The sequence below is a fragment of the Nicotiana tomentosiformis genome, chromosome 12 (assembly GCF_000390325.3).
Source record: "Nicotiana tomentosiformis chromosome 12, ASM39032v3, whole genome shotgun sequence".
Lineage (NCBI taxonomy): Eukaryota > Viridiplantae > Streptophyta > Magnoliopsida > Solanales > Solanaceae > Nicotiana > Nicotiana tomentosiformis.
In genome coordinates, this window is record NC_090823.1 from 117,106,516 (window position 1) to 117,125,590 (window position 19,075).

At 36.7% G+C, this 19,075-nt stretch overlaps 1 protein-coding gene and 2 long non-coding RNA genes across 4 annotated transcripts; 2 read left to right on the forward strand and 1 right to left on the reverse strand.

The window, feature by feature from the left end:
• The first annotated feature begins 6,265 nt into the window (after nt 1–6,265).
• LOC117275508 (uncharacterized) lies at nt 6,266–8,856 on the forward strand. The gene is made up of 3 exons (XR_004505690.2): nt 6,266–6,705; nt 7,437–8,552; nt 8,660–8,856. It is a non-coding gene; the product is annotated as an uncharacterized lncRNA (long non-coding RNA).
• Nucleotides 8,857–10,913: 2,057 nt separating this feature from the next.
• On the forward strand, nt 10,914–12,074 carry LOC138903471 (uncharacterized). Its single transcript, XR_011412573.1, has 2 exons — nt 10,914–11,021; nt 11,559–12,074. It is a non-coding gene; the product is annotated as an uncharacterized lncRNA (long non-coding RNA).
• A 1,524-nt stretch (nt 12,075–13,598) lies between these two features.
• On the reverse strand, nt 13,599–17,530 carry LOC104091182 (ubiquitin-like protein ATG12). 2 transcript variants are annotated; one of them, XM_009596462.4, is made up of 5 exons: nt 17,374–17,530; nt 17,197–17,255; nt 14,765–14,833; nt 14,558–14,637; nt 13,599–13,823 (listed from the first exon to the last, which is right to left on the reverse strand). In XM_009596462.4, the coding sequence occupies exons 1-5, from the start codon at nt 17,393–17,395 to the stop codon at nt 13,673–13,675; spliced, it is 381 nt and encodes a 126-aa protein (XP_009594757.1). In that variant the 5' UTR covers nt 17,396–17,530; the 3' UTR covers nt 13,599–13,672. The 2 variants fall into 2 exon arrangements, with proteins under 2 accessions (XP_009594757.1, XP_009594758.1); XM_009596463.4 differs by having other exon boundaries at nt 14,575–14,637; nt 17,374–17,529.
• Between the last annotated feature and the right edge of the window lie 1,545 nt (nt 17,531–19,075).

Below are 19,075 nucleotides of genomic sequence, written 5' to 3' on the forward strand. Positions count from 1 at the left end.
CTTGGATCTGTGAGGGGAAATGGGTGAGCATAATAAGAGAATTCAGGAGTTACACAGAGATCTCGATGGGCTTCGTAGATCCTTCGATGGTATTAGTGGTAATATGGAGGAATTGAGGAAGATTGTAGATGAGAAGTTGGCGGCATCTATGGAGAAATTTAGAAGGATCTTACTAACGACTGTTGATAATCAAAGGCCAATAGATGAAATCCTAATAGACCGGGAGCAAGAGGGGTTGAAGATGAAGAAGTTGCCCCTGAAGTTGCTAGGGCTCGACGAGATGAAGGTTATCAGCTGCCTATCAGAGGTCATCAACTGGAATTTCCTAAGTTTGATGGAGTAGGCTTGCGCGATTGGCTATATCAATGTGATCAACACTTTGAAGTGACTGAAACTCCAGCAACCTCAAGAGTTAAAATGGCTTCCTGCCAGCTCGAAGGTAAGGCTCTTCAATGCCATCAAGTTTATATGAAAACTAAAATTACTAGAGAATTGCCTAGTTGGGGGGAATATGTGAGTAGTCTATATTCTAGGTTTGGATCTGAACTTTTTGATGATCCAATGGGGGATTTGAAAGACCTGAAACAGACCATCACTGTGCAGGATTACATAGATGTGTTTGATGAATTGCTAACTCGAGTAGAGTTAAGTGAAGTGTTAGCTGTTTTTTGAGAGGTCTTAAAAGAGAAATTGGACTACAAGTGAAAATGTTTGCTCTTAGATCCTTACAAAAAGACATCAGCCTTGCAAGAATCCAAGAAGAAACACTACTCATTCAGAAAAGAAACTCTGAGAACTACTCCAATTCTTTCACAGCCTAGACTTGTTCAAAGACTTCCAAATAACCCTCATAGTAGTAACCAAACCTATCCTCTCTATCCTAAAACCAACCAAAACTTCCAAAGACCCCAGAGCTCTTAAGCTGGAACCAGCAAAACCATATATAAAAATCCTGAATTCTTGAGTCCTGCAGTAATGGAAGAGAAAAGCTAAGGGCCTTTGTTTCCATTGTGATGAGAAGTATACACCTGGACATGTGTGTTCCAAGAAGAGGCAGTTGTTCTCCATTGAAGTAGAGGAACCAATAGAAGAAGTAAGGGATGAGAAAGTAGACATAAGATTCAATCCTTCTGAATTCTTGTGCTTGGAGGGAGTAGAAGGCCATGTAGATTCTGAGGGAGATGTCTTAGCTTATGTATCAGTGCATGCTATCACTGGTATATATAACTACAAGACAGTATTCAAGACTATGAGGGTCGCAGGATCTGTGAAGGGTAAAGCTGTTAAGATCCTCATTGACACATGCATCACACATAATTTTATAGATCTTAAGATATCCAAGAGGATGGGGTGTTACTTGACTCAAATACAGCCTGTCTTTGTGTCAGTAGTAGATGGTAACAAGATGTACAGTGGGTCCATGTGCAAGGGTTTTGAGTGGAAGATGAAAGGAGTGCAATTCCTATCTGACATGTTAACACTTCCTTTAGGAGGGTGTAACATGGTCCTGGGCATACAATGGCTCACTACTCTAGGAGATATTCTTTGGAATTTCCAGAATTTGAGAATGGAGTTTAAACATAAAGGCCAGAAGGTGTCCTTGAGAGGCATTCAACCACAAGCTTTGAAATTGGTAGAGCAAAGGCACATGCATAAGCTCTTAGCCAAACCAGCTGAATTGCCCATGATGTCTGTCTGTATGTTCACAACAGATCCTGACTCTGAACCATGCCTATGAGGCTTATAAGGACACTGATCTGTAAAGGAAGACAAAACAAGGTTTCAGGAGGTACTAGAGGAGTACAGTGATCTGTTTAAGGTTCCTACAGGGTTACCTCTACACAGGGATCATGACCACAGAATAGTATTGAAAGAGGGCACATCTCCTATCAATATCAGGCCATATAGATATCCCAACATTCAAAAAAAAAAATTGAAAAGATGGTTGATGAGATGATGACTGCTGGTGTAATTAGGGACAGTACCAGTCCCTATTCTTCACCAATTGTCATGGTAAAAAAAAGAATAAAAGTCGGAGGATGTGTGTAGATTACAGGGAACTTAACAGCCATACTGTTAAGGACAAGTTTCCAATTTCAGTTATTGAAGAACTACTCGATGAGTTACATGGTGCCAAGTTCTTTTCTAAGTTGGATCTTAGGTCAGGGTACCATCAAATCTGGATGTTTGAGGATGATATTCCTAAAACTGCTTTCAGAACTCATCATGGCCATTTTGAGTTCTTAGTTATGCCATTTGACCTTACCAATGCCCCGTCTACTTTTCAGAGTTTGATGAACAAAATCTTTCAGCCTTACCTCATGAAACTCATTCTTGTATTCTTTGATGATATTCTAATTTACAATGCCTCCTGGAAAGATCATCTACAACATTAGAAGTTGGCTTTTGAGGTTCTGAGATCTCACACACTGTTTGCTAAGAAAAGCAAGTGTGCATTTGGTGAAATTCAAGTTGACTATTTAGGTCACTTAATCTCTGTAGTTGATGTTGCTATGGATCCAGACAAGGTGAGTACAATACTCACTTGGCCCATGCCTAAGACCATCAAAGCATTGAGAGGTTTCTTTAGTCTAACTGGCTACTACAGAAGGTTTATGAAAGGGTATGGCACCATTGCCAGGCCACTTACTGATCTGCTCAAAAAGGGAAATTTCATTTGGAATGATGCTGCTACCCAAGCTGTTGAAAAGCTGAAGGAACTTATTACTTCAGCTCCTGTTTTGGCACTATCAGACTATACTAAAGAATTTGTAGTTGAAAATGATGCTTTAGGAGATGGTATAGGAGCAATATTAGCACAAGAAAGAATACCTATAGCCTTGTACAGTAAGGGGTTATCTGCTAAGAATAAAGCCCTATCTGTCTATGAGAGAGAACTACTGGCATTGGTGAGCTCAGTGCGGAAATGGAGACCCTACTTGCTAGGTAGACCCTTTACTATCAATATTGATCATCACAGTCTTAAGTACCTATTGGAGCAGAGAATCACCACCCCTAGTGTCACAGGGTTAAATATTTTTGCAAAATGACACTGCGCGGCAGCAATCTGACACTCAAGTTACTCAGCCTTTTCCACCACTTAGCCAACTTTTCAACAAGTTCGGCCTTAAATAAAATTCGGCAGCAACATAAAGAGAACAAAATCAAGTACGAAAAAATCCCAACCTTTGTATTAATTTCAAAATATACAAAGGAACCCTCACTTTACTATGAACACAAGTCGTTCATAGCCCACTTCGACTAGCCAAGATCACAAGTCGATCTTGCACACTAAAACCTTCCCAATGCCCAGCCTTAGCCCCCTTTTGAAACACTTAGAAACCCTCACGTTTCTCTCTTGTTTCCCACTTGGAAGTCTCACAACTGAACTTCCTTTTGAAGACACTCTTCTTCTTTGAAGACCCTCTTCTTGCTTCTCTCTTCTTGAATTCCACACGAAATTCCCACCTATTTATAAGTATAGGTGCTGCCATTGGCAGATTTCAAGGGGCAACTTACAAAGGGGCAATTCATTCTAGTGCTTGTCCCACTTCAAGCACTAAATCAGCACTTAACCACTTAATGGGGCATTACCCACGAAATGGCCCTCATCAGCATGTATTGTGGAGCACTTGGCCCTATTTTGTGGAGCACTTAGCTCTTTGGTGGAGCACCGGTCCCACCTTCCACTGAAACCTGCCTTGTACACAGCTTTGCTAAATCTGTCCTAACTTGTAGTTGACAGCCCCAACTACTTAGGCTATTTTCCATACGAAATGATATTACATACAAGCATTAAATAGACATGAATACAAATCATGACAAAAATACAACGGCCCACTACTTTTGGCAAGTATACTGCATGTGCCCCTTTTTTTGGTCAGCTATTGCATGCCCAAGACTGGCATTGCACCCAGCCTTGGCTGATTTTGACATTGCTCTGCGCCAATACCTTGTCCGCAACCTGCTGCTCATGATTTTGCCGCACACGCCCGACACTCTTATCGCCCGCACATTGCCTTAGACGTATTTCTGCCTTGTCTTTGTCAATACTTGTTTCACCCATTCCATTGCTTGTATTTTGTCTCACATAGCTTTGCCTTAGCTATTGAAACCCTTTGCCATCATTTCGCACCATTTTAATTTAGCTTAGCTTGTACTTGGCGCTACCACAATCCGAATCGCCCTCACCTTTATTTTGGCGTGCATGCCGTGCCATGTCGCCTCAACTTGTCCACACTGCCTCATCAAGCCTTTGCCAAGCTTGTCTTGCCTGTCCCAAGACCTTGGCCAATACTTGTTCCCCTGATAATGTTTCTCGCCCATTGTCCCGCATGATTGTTTTTCTCCCGCATAGGCCAATGGCAAGGCCATCACGCCCCAATCCTTGCCACAACCGCGCCACGCCCCATTCAGAGAATTAGGCACCTAACACCTAGTCAGTAGAAGTGGTTGGTCAAATTACTAGGGTATGATTACACCATATCTTATAAGAAGGCAAGGAGAATACTGTTGCTGATGCTATTTCTAGGAGAGAGGATTCAGTTCAATTATATAGCATCTCTGGGTATCAAGTGGAGTTGTTGGATGAGGTCAAAAGTTCTTGGCAAGTGGATCCTATACTAAAAGATCTCATTGCTAAGTTACAGTCTGGTTCACCTGTTAAGGCTCACTACAAATGGCAGAATGGCATTTTGAGCAGGAAAGGCAAAATGATGGTAGGTGCTGATGAACAACTGAGGAAGAAATTGGTAGCTTCCTATCATAGTAGCTCTATTGGAGGTCATTTAAGATTTCAGCCACCTTGCATAAGCAAGATTTCTCTTGGAAGAAGATGAAGCAGATTGTTTATGTTTTCATCAGAGAATGTGACACATGTCATAGGTGCAAACATGAGAATGTGGCTTATCTAAGTTTGTTGCAACCCCTCCCCTTTCCATCAAAGGTATAACAGGACATTTCTATAGACTTCATTAAAGGTCTACCCAAATCTAGAGGCAAGGATGTCATTTATGTGGTTGTGGATAGGCTAAGTAAGGCTGCACACTTCATTCCTTTAAGGCACCCATACGCAGCTTTAGAAGTAGCCCAAGATTTTATGGACAACATCTTTAAGCTGCATGGCATGCCCAAATCCATAGTGTCAGACATGGATGTAGTTTTTACAAGTAAGCTTTGGAAGGAATTGTTCAAGCTTCAGAAGGTTGACCTGCTCACTTCTACTGACTACCATCCTCAAACAGATGGCCAAACAGAGGTGCTCAATAGATGTTTAGAGTATTATCTCAGGTGCATGAAATTTGACAGACCAAAGGAGTGGCCTCAATGGTTATCCCTGGCTGAACGGTGGTACAATACCTCTTATCACTCTGCCACAAAAATGACTCCTTATGAGATTGTATATGGCCAGCCACCTCCATCTCTACTCCCTTACATGCCCTTCGACTCTCAGATAGAGGCTGTGGACAGAAGCTTACAAGCAAGAGAGGCTACTCTGAGAGCTATGAAGGCTCACCTGCTCAAAGCTCAAAATAAAATGAAGGCTCATGCAGATAAAGGCAGAACTAACATAACCTATGCAGTTGGGGATTGGGTATATGTTAAATTACAATTTTATAGGCAGCTTTCCTTGAAGGATCACTCTTTTTAAAATCTTTCTGCTAAGTTCCATGGGTCATTCCAGATCACTCACAAAGTTGGAGATGTTGCCTACACACTAGCCTTACGAGCTCATTCAAAAATTCATCCTACCTTCCACATGTCCCAGCTCAAGAAGAAGATTGGTAACCACCTTGTTTCACCAGTTCTACCTATTGTTCATACTGAACATGGTTATGTTTTGATGGCCCCTGAAGCTATTTTGGATAGACACCTAGTTCCAAAACATGGGCGTGCAACTACTCAAATACTTGTCAAATGGCTCAACACAAGACTAGAGGACAACACTTGGGAGGATCTACATGACTTCCAACTTCGATTTCCCCATTTCAATCCTTGAGGACAAGAATTATTTGAAGGAGAGGGTAGTTGTTATGATTCATTTGTAATTGGGATTACATTTCATTGTAGCTTTCATTTTCGCATTTGCAGTTACAACAGTAGCAGCTGAGTTAGTTAAATCTGTTAGACAGTCACGTGAGGGGCACATGGATTCCTAGAGTTAGTTGTAACTAACTTTTCCTCCCCAGATTCCCTCGCCTATATCAGTTGAAATCCTCCCAATTGTACACGTGATTTTCACTAGTATTGATCAATAATATTTCTCTCTCTATCTCTCTCTCTCTCAATACTTTCCAGTTCTTCGAGTGATTGTTCAAGAGCAATTCTTCCAATTTTGCTCTTTAGGTTTCTTGATTCAATCTTCACTTTTGGAGATTGTATTACAGAGCCTGTATCATAGTTAAATCATTGAGATACACACAATTTTATTTAAAATCATAAATAAGAATTATAAACTATGAAATTTTGTGGCGATGGCAGATGTGGGTTTTCTAACTCACGGTTTCGATACGGCTTTTGAAGTTGTTGTCATTTAGCAATTTTTAGATTATATAATCTATTGTATTGAGATATGCTTTAAGAATTCAAATAAGTTAATACACTAGAATTGCGGTGCCATAACGGTGTTCGTGACTTATTTTGAAGGTGAAGGTTTTTGCCTCTAAGTCAACTGCATGACAACATCCTATTTAGGGCTTTTTTGAGGTATAGTAGGATTTCACTGTTTCTCTTTGGCGGACTTACAGTTTATGAAATTTAATTGAGAGCTACCATTCAGTTATTTTGGGTTTGGGGTTTTAGAGCCGTTTTGTGGCATACTTACTGCTAGAAAAGTTTAGCTCATTGAGTGAATTTTTAATTCAGGTGAATTAATTTTTTAGATTCATCGTTTTTTAAGTGCAGGCAGTTCTTCTTTGTGGTTAATTCATTTTGGAGCCCACCATAATTTAAGATGTATATATCACTGTTTTTGGAGAATTTAAAGTTGAATATGAAAAAGTTTGTATATATTTTGAGATAAATAAAATCAAAGCTTGATGTCGCTAAAGTGACCTCTCTCGTGGAGATCTATTTGTTTGAAATATAAAAGGTTGTGTATATATAACCTATGTAAATATTGATCGACCCAAAGGAAGTACAATGTTTAACAAAATTATATATGCATCTTGTGGTAATAAATGTGTGATAATTATTTAGTTTTAGGTGTGAATAATAAATCGGCCCAAAGGAAGATTTATTATTTGACATGTTCTTTATTATCAGCATTTGATTACTACACCAAGATACCACTTACAAGTTAATATTTTGTCCAAAGATGAAATATTAATGGAGTGCTCAGTACCTTGAGATGGGGTTTATCTTTATTCAAATTTATTTTGATTTTGATTTTATGTATTATGTGAGCTTATTACGTTAGTTGTTGTTCTTTGATTCAGCTAAAATTACTCCTGCAAATATAACTGCCAACATCAATTCAATTCCTATGTTAAATGGCACTAACTTCAAGTCATGACAAGAGAATCTCAACATAGTTCTCGGAGTCATGGATCTCAACCTTGCGTTAAGGGTTGATTCTCCACCACCTCATACAGATAAGAGTACCTCTAATGAAAAGAGAGAGATGGAAAGGTGGGAGAGATCAAATCACATGTAAATGATGATCATGAAGAAAGCCATTCCAGAAATATTCAGGGGCACTATGTCCAACAAGGTTAAGACGGCTAAGGAATTTATGACTGAAATTGAAAAAGTATTTGTCAAGAGTGAAAAGGATGAGATTGGTACACTCTTGACAAGTCTGATTTCAATGAAGTATCAAGGTAACTGTAACATCAGGGAGTACATTATGCAAATGTCTCATTTTGCTTCTAAGTTGAAAGTACTTAAGTTGGACCACTCTGAGGACTTGCTAGTGCATTTGCTTTTGATATCTCTTCCACCATAGTTTAGCCAGTTTAAGGTGAGCTCTAATTGAAAGAGACTTGGTCTCTAAATGAGCTCATCTCACACTGTGTTCAAGAAGAGGATAGACTGAAGCATGAAAAGATAGAAAGTGCTCACTTGGCCGTTGTGCCTAAGGACAAGAAGAGAAAGAATATGGGGTCGTTTGGTATGAATACGGCTTATGTTGGGATAAGTTATGCTGGGATTAGTTATGCTGAGATTAGTTATTCTGGTATTATTTTTTATCCACTGTTTGGTATGTTGTATTAAAAATGATAATTGCATAATTTCTAAGAAAAATGTATAAGTTATCCTGGCACTAATTGCCCATCCCTACAAGGTATAAGTTATCCCGGTACTAATTTTAATCCCGGGATAACTTATACCAGGTTTGCTAACCAAATAATGTATTAAGGTGGTATTAAAATTTTATACCAGCACTATATATACTTATACCTCATACCAAACGACCCCTAAGGAAGCTGCGGATATAGCAACACAAAAGAAACAACATCAGGAACCAACTGCAGATGGTTGTTTCTTTTGTAAAGCTGAAGGTCATAAGAATATGGATTGTACCAACTATCATGCATGGCGTGCAAAGAAAGGTACACCCCTTAATTTTATTTGTTTTAAGGTTAATTTTAATTTGGTACTAAGACACAGATGGTGGATAGATTCTGGTATAACAATTCACATCACTGTGTCTGTGCAGGGTTTCCTAAACTATCGAAAGCCCGATGATGGTGAAAGATACATCTACGATGGTGATGGCAAGTTGGTGGAATTCGAAGCAATTGAAACCTTTAGATTATTGTTACAAACCGGTTTTATTTAAATTTGAACGAGACTTATGTTGCACCATTTCTTTGATGGGATTTGATTTCTGTTTCTATATTAGACAAGTTTGATTGTTTTTATTTATTTGGAAATATATAAAAAAAAAATAGTCTCTTTCATAATTCAAAATTGGTTGGTCCCGATTCTTTATCAGGTTACAATAATACATACTTACTTGATATGATTGCTTCGTTCAATGAACCTTGCATGTTAATATAACTGTAATAAGAGTAAATTAATCATCCAATAGACAGCTTCTTTATGGCATGAGAGATTAGATCATATCTCTAAAAGAGAATTAAGAGACTTCTGTCCAATAATATTTTCTATCCCCTCAATTTTTCAGAATTTTTATCTCACTACTAAGGCTACTTTTTTCAACAATATGAGATTCTTTGAGGATGTTAAGTTTGCGAGGGGAGAGAGAGTTAAGGACTTTGTCTTTGAGGAGGAACATATTGATATTCCTCTAGTTGTGATTGTCAATGCTCAGGAACAACTTTCTATACCTGACATTATTCAAGAAGCAAATTCGGATCAAAGACAATATCATTCAACCCGTTTTTCAAGAAGTAGTTCTCAAAGAACAAACTCTACAATCTCAAGAATAAATTTCAATAAAGAAAATTATCTATGGACTTAAGAAAGTGTCTCATTAATAGTATTGCTAATTTCATCAAATTATTGCCTCATTTGGTTTCGAGATAAATCTTGTTAATTATTGTGTATACCACAAGTTTAGTGGGAGTAATATATTTTTTTTATTGTGTGAGGTATGATCGGCTTTGTATGCGTCTGAATATCTCATTTAATTTAGGGATGTTGGGCAGATATTTAAACAATTTATAAACTTATCTTTTGAAAGCATCTTAAAGATTCAAAAGGTAATTACAGAGAACAAATATTTTATGCTCACATAAAGGAAGTCGAAAAAGTTAAAGATAATCAGGTATTTGGATATCGACTTCACTAGATGTTGATATAATATGACATACTTGGTTGATGAGCTATATAAGGAAGAGTGTTAAACAAACACTCATAGCTCTCTTCACCATGGTAGTTAATTTATAACATATTATGTAGCATCTGATTATGGAACATGACTGCAGAATTTTGTCATTGGCTGCAAGTTTATGGTTAAAGTTGAAAGCACACTTGAGTTACTTTGTGACAATAAGTTAGTAGTCTTGTATTCCAGTAACGACAGGAGTTCGGTAAAAAGTCAAAGCACGTTGACATAAAGTTTATGGTTGTTAAAGAAAGAGTTCAAAGTGATTAGGTGTTTATAGAACATATTGGTACAAACTCCATGGTTGTGGATCCATTTACTAAAGGGCTACCACCCAAGGTTTTTATGAGCATATTGCTCTATGGGTGTCATGTCATTTAAGAATATTTAGTTTCAGTAGGAGTTTGTAACCTCTTAAATGTTCTTTATGGACACGATTTGGTTTCAGTTTAAGGTTTCAGGTAATGAATTTCAGTTTAAGGATATTTGAGGTTATTTCTGCAAAAATAAAGTATCCAATTTATTTTTCACTTTGACTTATTTTTCAGTTGGACCAGTTTGAAATATGCATACTTAGATCACATTGCATATAATTTCCATGCTACACATCCATACTTGATCTATGTCATTTGGTTATGTTAGTATTCATGATCAAGGAAGGTTTAGTTGCGATAAATGTAACAAAAGCCGCCCTGGTCCAATATTGGCATGATCAATGGATGAGATTGTTTTGAGGTATTTCATATTGTGATAGCAAATATTTTGAGCTCATAAGGTGATATAAAATTACAAAGGTATATATATGTGTGTGTGTGTGTGTGTGTGTGTGTGTGTTTGTGTGTGTGTATAGTCCAAGTGGGAGATTGTTAGAATTTATGGACCTGCACATATATTGTATTAGGAATATTTATATGTTGGTTACTATCACTATAAGGTTGGCCTAAATTAAAGTGATCTACTATGGTTTAAAGTTAAAAGGGCCAAAAGGACACCTTACAAAGTATGGGGTCTTATGTATAGATACCCGAATGTTATTTCTAGTTTAATGATGGGCTAAATTAAAAATACATAAACTTGTGCACCTATTAAATGGGTTAATGGTCCCCAAATCAGATGTAGAGTTTTCTTTCTAGCATTCCATCGTTGGAAAGAAGAGAACGCCTTACGTGTTGGTTTGGAAGACTGCTAAAAACAAGACAACAAGTTTCATTCGTTTTCATAGATTCAGGTACGCTTCCGCATCTAGTTTTATTCTCGATGATTTGATATGATATATATTGGGTAAGAGATGATGGTGTTCATCTCTAAAGTATTTTGGTTCCAACACTTTAAACTAGAGTAAGTTCAGTATTCTCTTCATATTTTCTTGTTTTAATTTTTCAAAAATATTTCCTCATAACTTGATAAGCTAAAATGGCACAAAGTGTCTACCATTTTAAATACATCTGCAGTATCCTCCATGACTATTCTCGTTATTGCTATACTTGTTGTAAACTAATTCAAAGTTAAAAATAATGATCAATGCGCCGAGGGTCTATTGAAAATAACCTCTATATCTCAACGAGATAAAGGTAAGGCATGTGTACACATTACTCTCCTCAAATCCACTATGTGGGATTGCACTGAACTTGTTGTTGTCGTCGTTGATTAATGCAGATTTCAACTAAAGCCTGTCGAAAAGGAGTTCAGCTTTCACTCTTTTTTTTTTCACCATTACTGTAATAAAAATTATAAAATGCTAATTACCAATGAATTACCATCACAGAAACTTGCAGCTTAGAAGGCAAGGGGTACATTGAGTTAAGTGGTCCTAAGGGCACATGGTTGGAGAAAGTGAGAAAGGGATAAGTCTAAAAGATGACAGAATGACAACTAGAAAACCCAAGATAAAAGAACTTAGTATATGTCCTTCAAGTTGCTAAAATGCATGGCAAGCTATTGGAAAAGGAATTTGTGGACTGCAGCAATTGCCCTTCAACAAAGGCTGTCAACAGTGAAAGATATGGCAACTAGTGCCTCATTATTGAACCTAATTAGTGGTGGCAAAATGGTTAAAAGAAATCAGTTATTCATCCATATTATCCATTAAAAAATAGATTGGATATGAACATTTTAAAAACGGGTCAAATATGGATAAGAACCATATTATCCGCTTAGAAAATGGATAACCAATGCGTTTAACTTATATATTTGTAAAGCCTCAAATTGGGAGTTACTCAAATTTGGGAGATTAAAAATTCTCCAAAAGTATATTCAAAAAGTCATGTATAATATGGACATCCACATTATCCGCCGGTTAACCCGTTTTTTTGTCCGTATTAAATATGGGTTGGGTTGGGTCGGGTAATTTATTCGTTTTTTTGCATTACTCGTTTTTTACCCGCCCATATCCGACCCGCTCCGTCCGTTTTGCCACCCCTAAATCTAATGTTCTGCTCTTCATTCCAACCAAGGAACTGCCAAATTCACTCTGTGTAATGAATGCTAATAGATTCTAAGTGATTATCCCTATTTTCTTCCCCAGATTCTCAAAAATAGGGAAAAGATTTATTAGTTGCATACATTAGTCTAGTATGCTCTATCTATTGAGATATTACAATTTAAATGTAATTTCACATACTTCTCTTTCAATCGATTGTGTCAATCTCAAAATAGTTACAATGTGACAAAATGAATCCTTTTATCCATCCATTCAGAGGATTAATTCCCCTCCCTAACTTGTATTTTTTTTTAAAAAAAAAGAACAAACATACGAATAATAGTAGTACAAATAGTAGCAAATCATAACGGAGTGATGTGTTTTTATTTATTTCCTTGCAAATGTTAAGATTTTGAAGTTAGACTGCTTGCTGAAAGAGCAAGTGTGTAATACTTTCTTTTTCATCTTTAAGGGGTACACTTAACCAGAAAATTTCTTTCAACGAGGAAGAAAGAGCAATTGTAATAGCCACTGCATTCCAAAAGGATATCAAATTAAAACGCTATTCAAATTTATTAGGCCTGATTATTTTAGCTTTGTTTGATTGGTGTACATTGGTAGCTTTATCTAGCAATGAGGGAGCAATTTACAGGTATTCTTGAGCAAGGGAATCATTCAAATGCAAGATATGATGAAAACAACCTCTTGCGGAAATTGGTTAAGTTAGTTCGAGCCGTGAAAACAAGCTCTTACAAAAATATAGGGTAAAGTTGCGTCAATAAACCCTAGTGGTCCGACCTTTCCCCGAACTCCGCGCATAACGGGAGCTTAGTGCACCGGGCTGCCCTGCCATTTATTGATCGAACGGACTTTTGGACTTCCTTGCTATTATTAAGTTGTATTCTCTGCTATCACCCTTCAATATTTCACCCTCCAAAGTACCATCTGATTCGCCTCACTTAATTTCCGCAGAAGCTAGTAAGAGCACAATCAGTTCATTCAACTCAATAAGCAAGTACAACAGAAGTACATATGGTCCTTGTTTCAAGCATTCTCTCCATCATAAACTGTAGCTTGTTTTCATAAAAGACACAGATAATATGTAAAACGTTTCTGGGGAGGGTGCAAACCTGGAGGGGCAGTCGAACCCCTAAATAGAGATGCAAGTTAGTAACAACTAGAATTCTAGATACAAATGAATAGAGAGGATTGCTAACTTTACAGAAACTGTCACCATGGTGGGAGCAGAAAGGGATCTTAAAGTTTTCACACCAATATGTCAGATATTCAACTCTACGCTTCAGGGGATGGTGGACAAAGAGGGACAGCAAAAGCGCTAACCGTTTCCTGCCTGAGTATAGACAGAATAGTCTATCAAAGAATTACTGAAGCAGAATTGGCAAGCATCATTCTATAAATCGTAACTCAATACTGAACAATCTACTGAAGAACAATTTAACTCATAGTTGATGCCAGGGTTCTATTCTACTACTAAATGTATTTACTAAGTATGGAGCTTTGAAACAATGTAGTGCGAACAACCAAGAGTTCTCAGCCCCACGCCATGGAGCATGCATAATTAACCACCAACTTCCCATCAAAACCGAAGTTCTGCAATGCAAGAGAATAGAACAGTGACAGGCTAATCAAGTTCAATAATAAGCTCTAAATGCACGAGTTGACAGGCTAATCAAGTTCAGATAGCTGCTCAACAAACAGTGAATAACCAATTTTACCAATACAGAGATTTTGACACCAACAGGGAGAGAAAAGAGGGGAGGAAAATTAGGAAAAACTCAGAAAGAAACATATAATCTTCTAGAGATCGCCCAGAAAAGCATCAAGAGCTCATGTATGACGTTCAGTTGCTAACATATGTTTGACTTCCAATAGCAAAAAGAACTCGAGGCATACAGCATCTAAGTGCATTTAAAAGAATGAAATATCGGGCTGTTTGACTGCCTAGAAATTGAGTGGTGGTTGAAGATGTTTGGTCCATACTTTAGTTCATACAAAATACTTGGTCCATACTTTAGTTCATACAAAATACTTAAAAATTCATGTTGTCATGTGAGTTTGAATTTTTGAAGCTCACAAAATGGTCATAATGATAATGATAATGATAATGATAATGATAATGATAATGATAATAATAATGATGATAATGATAATAATAATTGTTGTTGTTGTTATACGCCAAAATTTTCTGTAAGCTATGAGAAGAAAAGGATCACATAAGTGTTCTGGAGGGAGAAAACAAAATTTTCAAATGAAAGTAAAATGACGATCACCAAAGGAAATTAATCAAAAAACATTGATCTTGAAATAATTATATGAAAACTTACATGTACAGGAAACTTACATTGTACAGGTCAATTACCAACTCATCTGGATTTGGTGAGAAGGCACTGTTAACATACACAAACTAGAAAGGAAAGGTTATATCAGTAATCACAACTATAATGTACAGTATCTGTACTTTAGAATTTCAAAACTTTGAGAGCAATTCTTTCCTCTGTACTTTAGAATTTCAATCAAAACAAAGGGCATACCAATGTCTCCCTATGAAGTTGGCGGCGCAGAAAATCTATTACTTTGATGAATTTGTCAGTACCTGCAATCTATGTTGATGTTTACATATAATTTGATGATTAGATGAAGCATGATAGGGAAAATACGACTGATAATAATAAAACAAAGAACCCATTTAAAATCTAGGAAGTAGAGCTTTTTCCATCTTCAATTGGCTACAATAACATTAATCCTATAAGGGAATTCTTCTAAAACTAAAGTAGGAGAGATCTGAAGGCTGGCTCCAGACAAAAAAGTAAATGACATTTAGAAACTATATATCTTAAACTCCGCGTCTAGTCAAATGGTGCCAAACAAATTGGGACAAATGGAGTAGTATACTATTCCATTGGGCAAATATGACAATAAAGAGAGTGCAGAATTAGTGCCAAGCTTGCTCAAATCAAATTTCAACTGACACCACATGGAATAATCTCAACTACCCTATTATTTCTCAGGCTCACTGAAGAAAAGGACTTCTCTAACAACATACTCCTGCAGAATCAGGTGCTTCTCCTGGATAAGTGGGCCCTCTTTGTTCCTTGTGCTGGTTGCAAAGGGAAACATCTGCTTTTATTAGTACCACTCTGTGTTTGATCTATTGAAACTAACCAGAGCACCTTGTGGTCACACCCTTCACAAGCTACTACCGGTATTACTTTTACCAAGAGAAACCAACAGCTCCTTTATGAAAGCTCCATTTATAAAGTAAAGCAACAGCCCCACTTATAAGCAGCTCCATCAGGCTAGCACCAGTGGTACTACTGAATACTGAGAGATGACCAACCGCTCCATTTATGCTGGTATTATACCTAAGGGTTGTTTTATAACCTAACTTGTCATTCAAAAAATTTTACACTAGCTCCCTTGCCAGTCGGTTCCCAACCATGTCTAACTGCTGCAGAGAGTGCACCTATCCCTAGTAAGCAATCTCCACAACCTACAACACTTAGCTTAAGAGAAAGGATAGAAAGCCCAAGGATAATCACTATAGTGTATGAAAGCTTGAAGGATGGAGGCAAAAATTGTGTGACCCTCTCAGACTCTCCTCAGGAACACTATTAGAATCCTAATTTGCCCGATTTGCCCCTCTATCCACTCTACCTGTAAGGATAGCCATACGAGCCATACATTCCTAATTTACAGCAGCACAGAACTACCCTTTCATTCTCACCGACATCTCTTTTTTCTTTCTTTTTTTGGGGTGGGGAGGGGGGTGGGAGCGTGGGGATCAGTTCAACTAGGTGAGCTCCACAAAGCATAGTCGCTCCCAAGATCCGAAAAAACGAGAAGACTTGCTGTAGGTTAATGGTTAGCGTAAAAGTCTAAATGAAAAATCCTCTAGATACAGAATTCATTCGGGCACACCCACCAAGGCATTATCTCCTTAATAAAGGAGAATTGATACTAAGGATTTATACAGTTGACTCCAACTAATTCCGAATTTAGGCATAGTTAATTAATTGATTCATACAAATTTTGACTTGCATTCTAAGTCTCTTTTCATCTATCATCTGCGCTGTAAGACTGGACAAAGTTCGAAAGGTGCATTCTCATTTCCAAACAGCTCTAATTTTCATTTCATTTTAACCTTTAGCAGAAATTTCTCTTAAAACCCATAGAGTGACTGATGCAAATTGAATACTCATTGATAAACGATGCATGATCAACACTGAAATAAACAGGTATACATGAAATCAATTACACAAGGAAACAATTTTCATTAAACATCCCTACAAAAGGTGCTCAACCATATATTAATTTATCTTCTCTCTTTCTTCTTTTCATCACACAAGGGGCTGGATAGGAGTCAGTGAAGATTCCATAGGAATAAAAGAGGCAATCACTCAAAACTTTATACTCCGTCCATCCTTAAAAAGACCGCCAAGATTCGAAGTACGAGTGTCTAACACATCAAATTTCAAGCATAAATTCAGACATCAATTCTTTAACTTTTTAAATAAAATTTAAATATTTAGAAACTAAAGCGCTGCTAAAATATTTTGTACTCCCTCTACTCCAACTTATGTGATACTCTTTACTTTTTAGTTTATACCAAAAAGAAAATGACACCTTTCTATAACAATTTAATATTACTTTCCATTTTACTCTTAATAAGATAATTAATAGCCACAAAATTCTCTATGATTTGTTTTACCTCACCAGTTTCAAAAGTATTTCTTTCTTTCTTAAATTTTGTACACGATCAAACAGCATCACATCAAATGGGACGGATGGAGAAGTTAAAAATATAATAAGAATCTTAAAAACGCATAGTCAAAGGAGAAACTGTAATTTAGAAAAACGGTAAAGCGGAAATATATTTAGGGCTTTGGATAATAACTCAGCCTAGAATTTTAACACCAGCAATTTATCTGATAAAAAATACATAAAATAGATGAAAAAACCAAACCTTAAATTTGGCTTGTTTAAGAATTGGGGCATCGCCAGTCGCTCTTAAATGAACAATCACTACATAAACATCAAAATCAACAGAAAAAATAATTAACAACAAACATTAATCTATTTAAAGAGCAAAATAATTGGGAAAAAGTAGGATGCTTGACCAAATTGAAGCATGTGATCAGACCTTTACGAGAATCGGAGGCCATAGCTGAGAATTTCACGATTCTCTTGAAGTTATTCAGAGGTGCTTCTATGCCGGTCCAAAATTGGTCCACCCGTTTTTCTGTAATTTACCCGAGAAAATGATAAAAACGGTCCTTATGTTTTGGATTGAGTCTAAAGTAGTCTATTAAATATATTTCTGAGCAATTTCTATCGTTTAAGTGAGCGTTTGGACATAAGAATTGTAAAATTTTAAAAAGAAAAAAGGTGAATTGTTTTTTCAACCGAAAATTATATTTGAAAATTAGAGTTATATTTGGACATAAATATAATTTTGGGTTGTTTTTAAATTTTTGTGAGTGATCTAAGTAAAAATTTTAAAAAATAGCTTTTTGGAGTTTTTCAAATTTTCGAAAAATTTCAAAATTCATCTTCAAGTAAAAATTGAAAATTTTATGGACAAACATTGATTTAGAAAAAAAGTAAAAAAAATTCGAAAAAAGTGAAAAAAAATTATGTCCAAACGGGCTCTAAGTTGGTTAAAAGTGAATACTTTGATCTTCGTCAATATTTAACTTCGGACATTAGATGTAATAAGATTTAAGAACTCACATTTAGAGGTTCAACTTTTTAGTTTTTGCTATTTTTAGTTTATTTCTAAGGTATGATACATTTGTTTTGTGAAATTTTTGTTATTTTTGGTATGCTTTTTTTATGTCTAGTGTAGTTTTTTATGTCCTTTTCTGGTATTTCTAGTTAAATTATTTTCTTACATGTTCCAATTAAATCTAAGAGTCAGAGTTTGTTAAATATCAAAAGTGTCCACTTTTGATAAATTTAAAGGATCAAAATTGCTCGAATATATATATATATATATATATATATATATATATATATATATATATATATATATATGATCTACCTCAAACATAAGCGACCACTTCTATTATTTTTTCTAATTTATCCGTTAAAAGAAAATACTCATGCCCAATTTTATATTAAGGTGTTGATTGAAATTAGTTCAACAAAGTTTAAGAGCATGTTTGTCTTAATTAACTGAAATTGGTTGGTAAATAATTAGTGCGCCAAAGGGTGAAACAGTTGGAAGCACTAGTTGGGCAAGCTCTTGAAATAGGTTCTGATTCTTCTGTTCTTGCGAGAACGGCACGTTTGGAGGCAGATTGTGCGACGAGGCATGAAACTACGCTGACAGAAATAGCCTTGGTACGGAAGGACGAGGAAGAACTTCGCGAGGAGGTGGTTCAACTTCAAAGGGTATTACAAAACATTGCCCCTAGAAGCAATGATCACACCAACATGAGGATTCTGGAGACAAAGGCTTATGGCGGTGCAAGAAGTACCAAAGAACTAAAAAATTTCTTGTGGGATATGGAGCAGTATTTCCAGGCTGCTCGTGTGCCGGATGATGAAAAGGTGACCATCACACCTATGTATTTGACTAATGATGCAAAAGTATGGTGGCATACATGAGCGATAGAAGTGGAAAGTGTTGGACTGCCCAAGATTGGAACTTGGGAGATGATGAAGAAGGAATTAAAATCTCAATTCCTTCCAACCAACTCGTCATGGGTTGCAAAAGATGGACTGCGTCGCTTGAAACAAAGTGGCTCGGTGAGGGAGTATGTTAAGGAATTCTCATCCTTGATGCTGAATGTAAGTAATATGGCAAAGGAAGACAAGCTGCATTACTTCATGAGCTGATT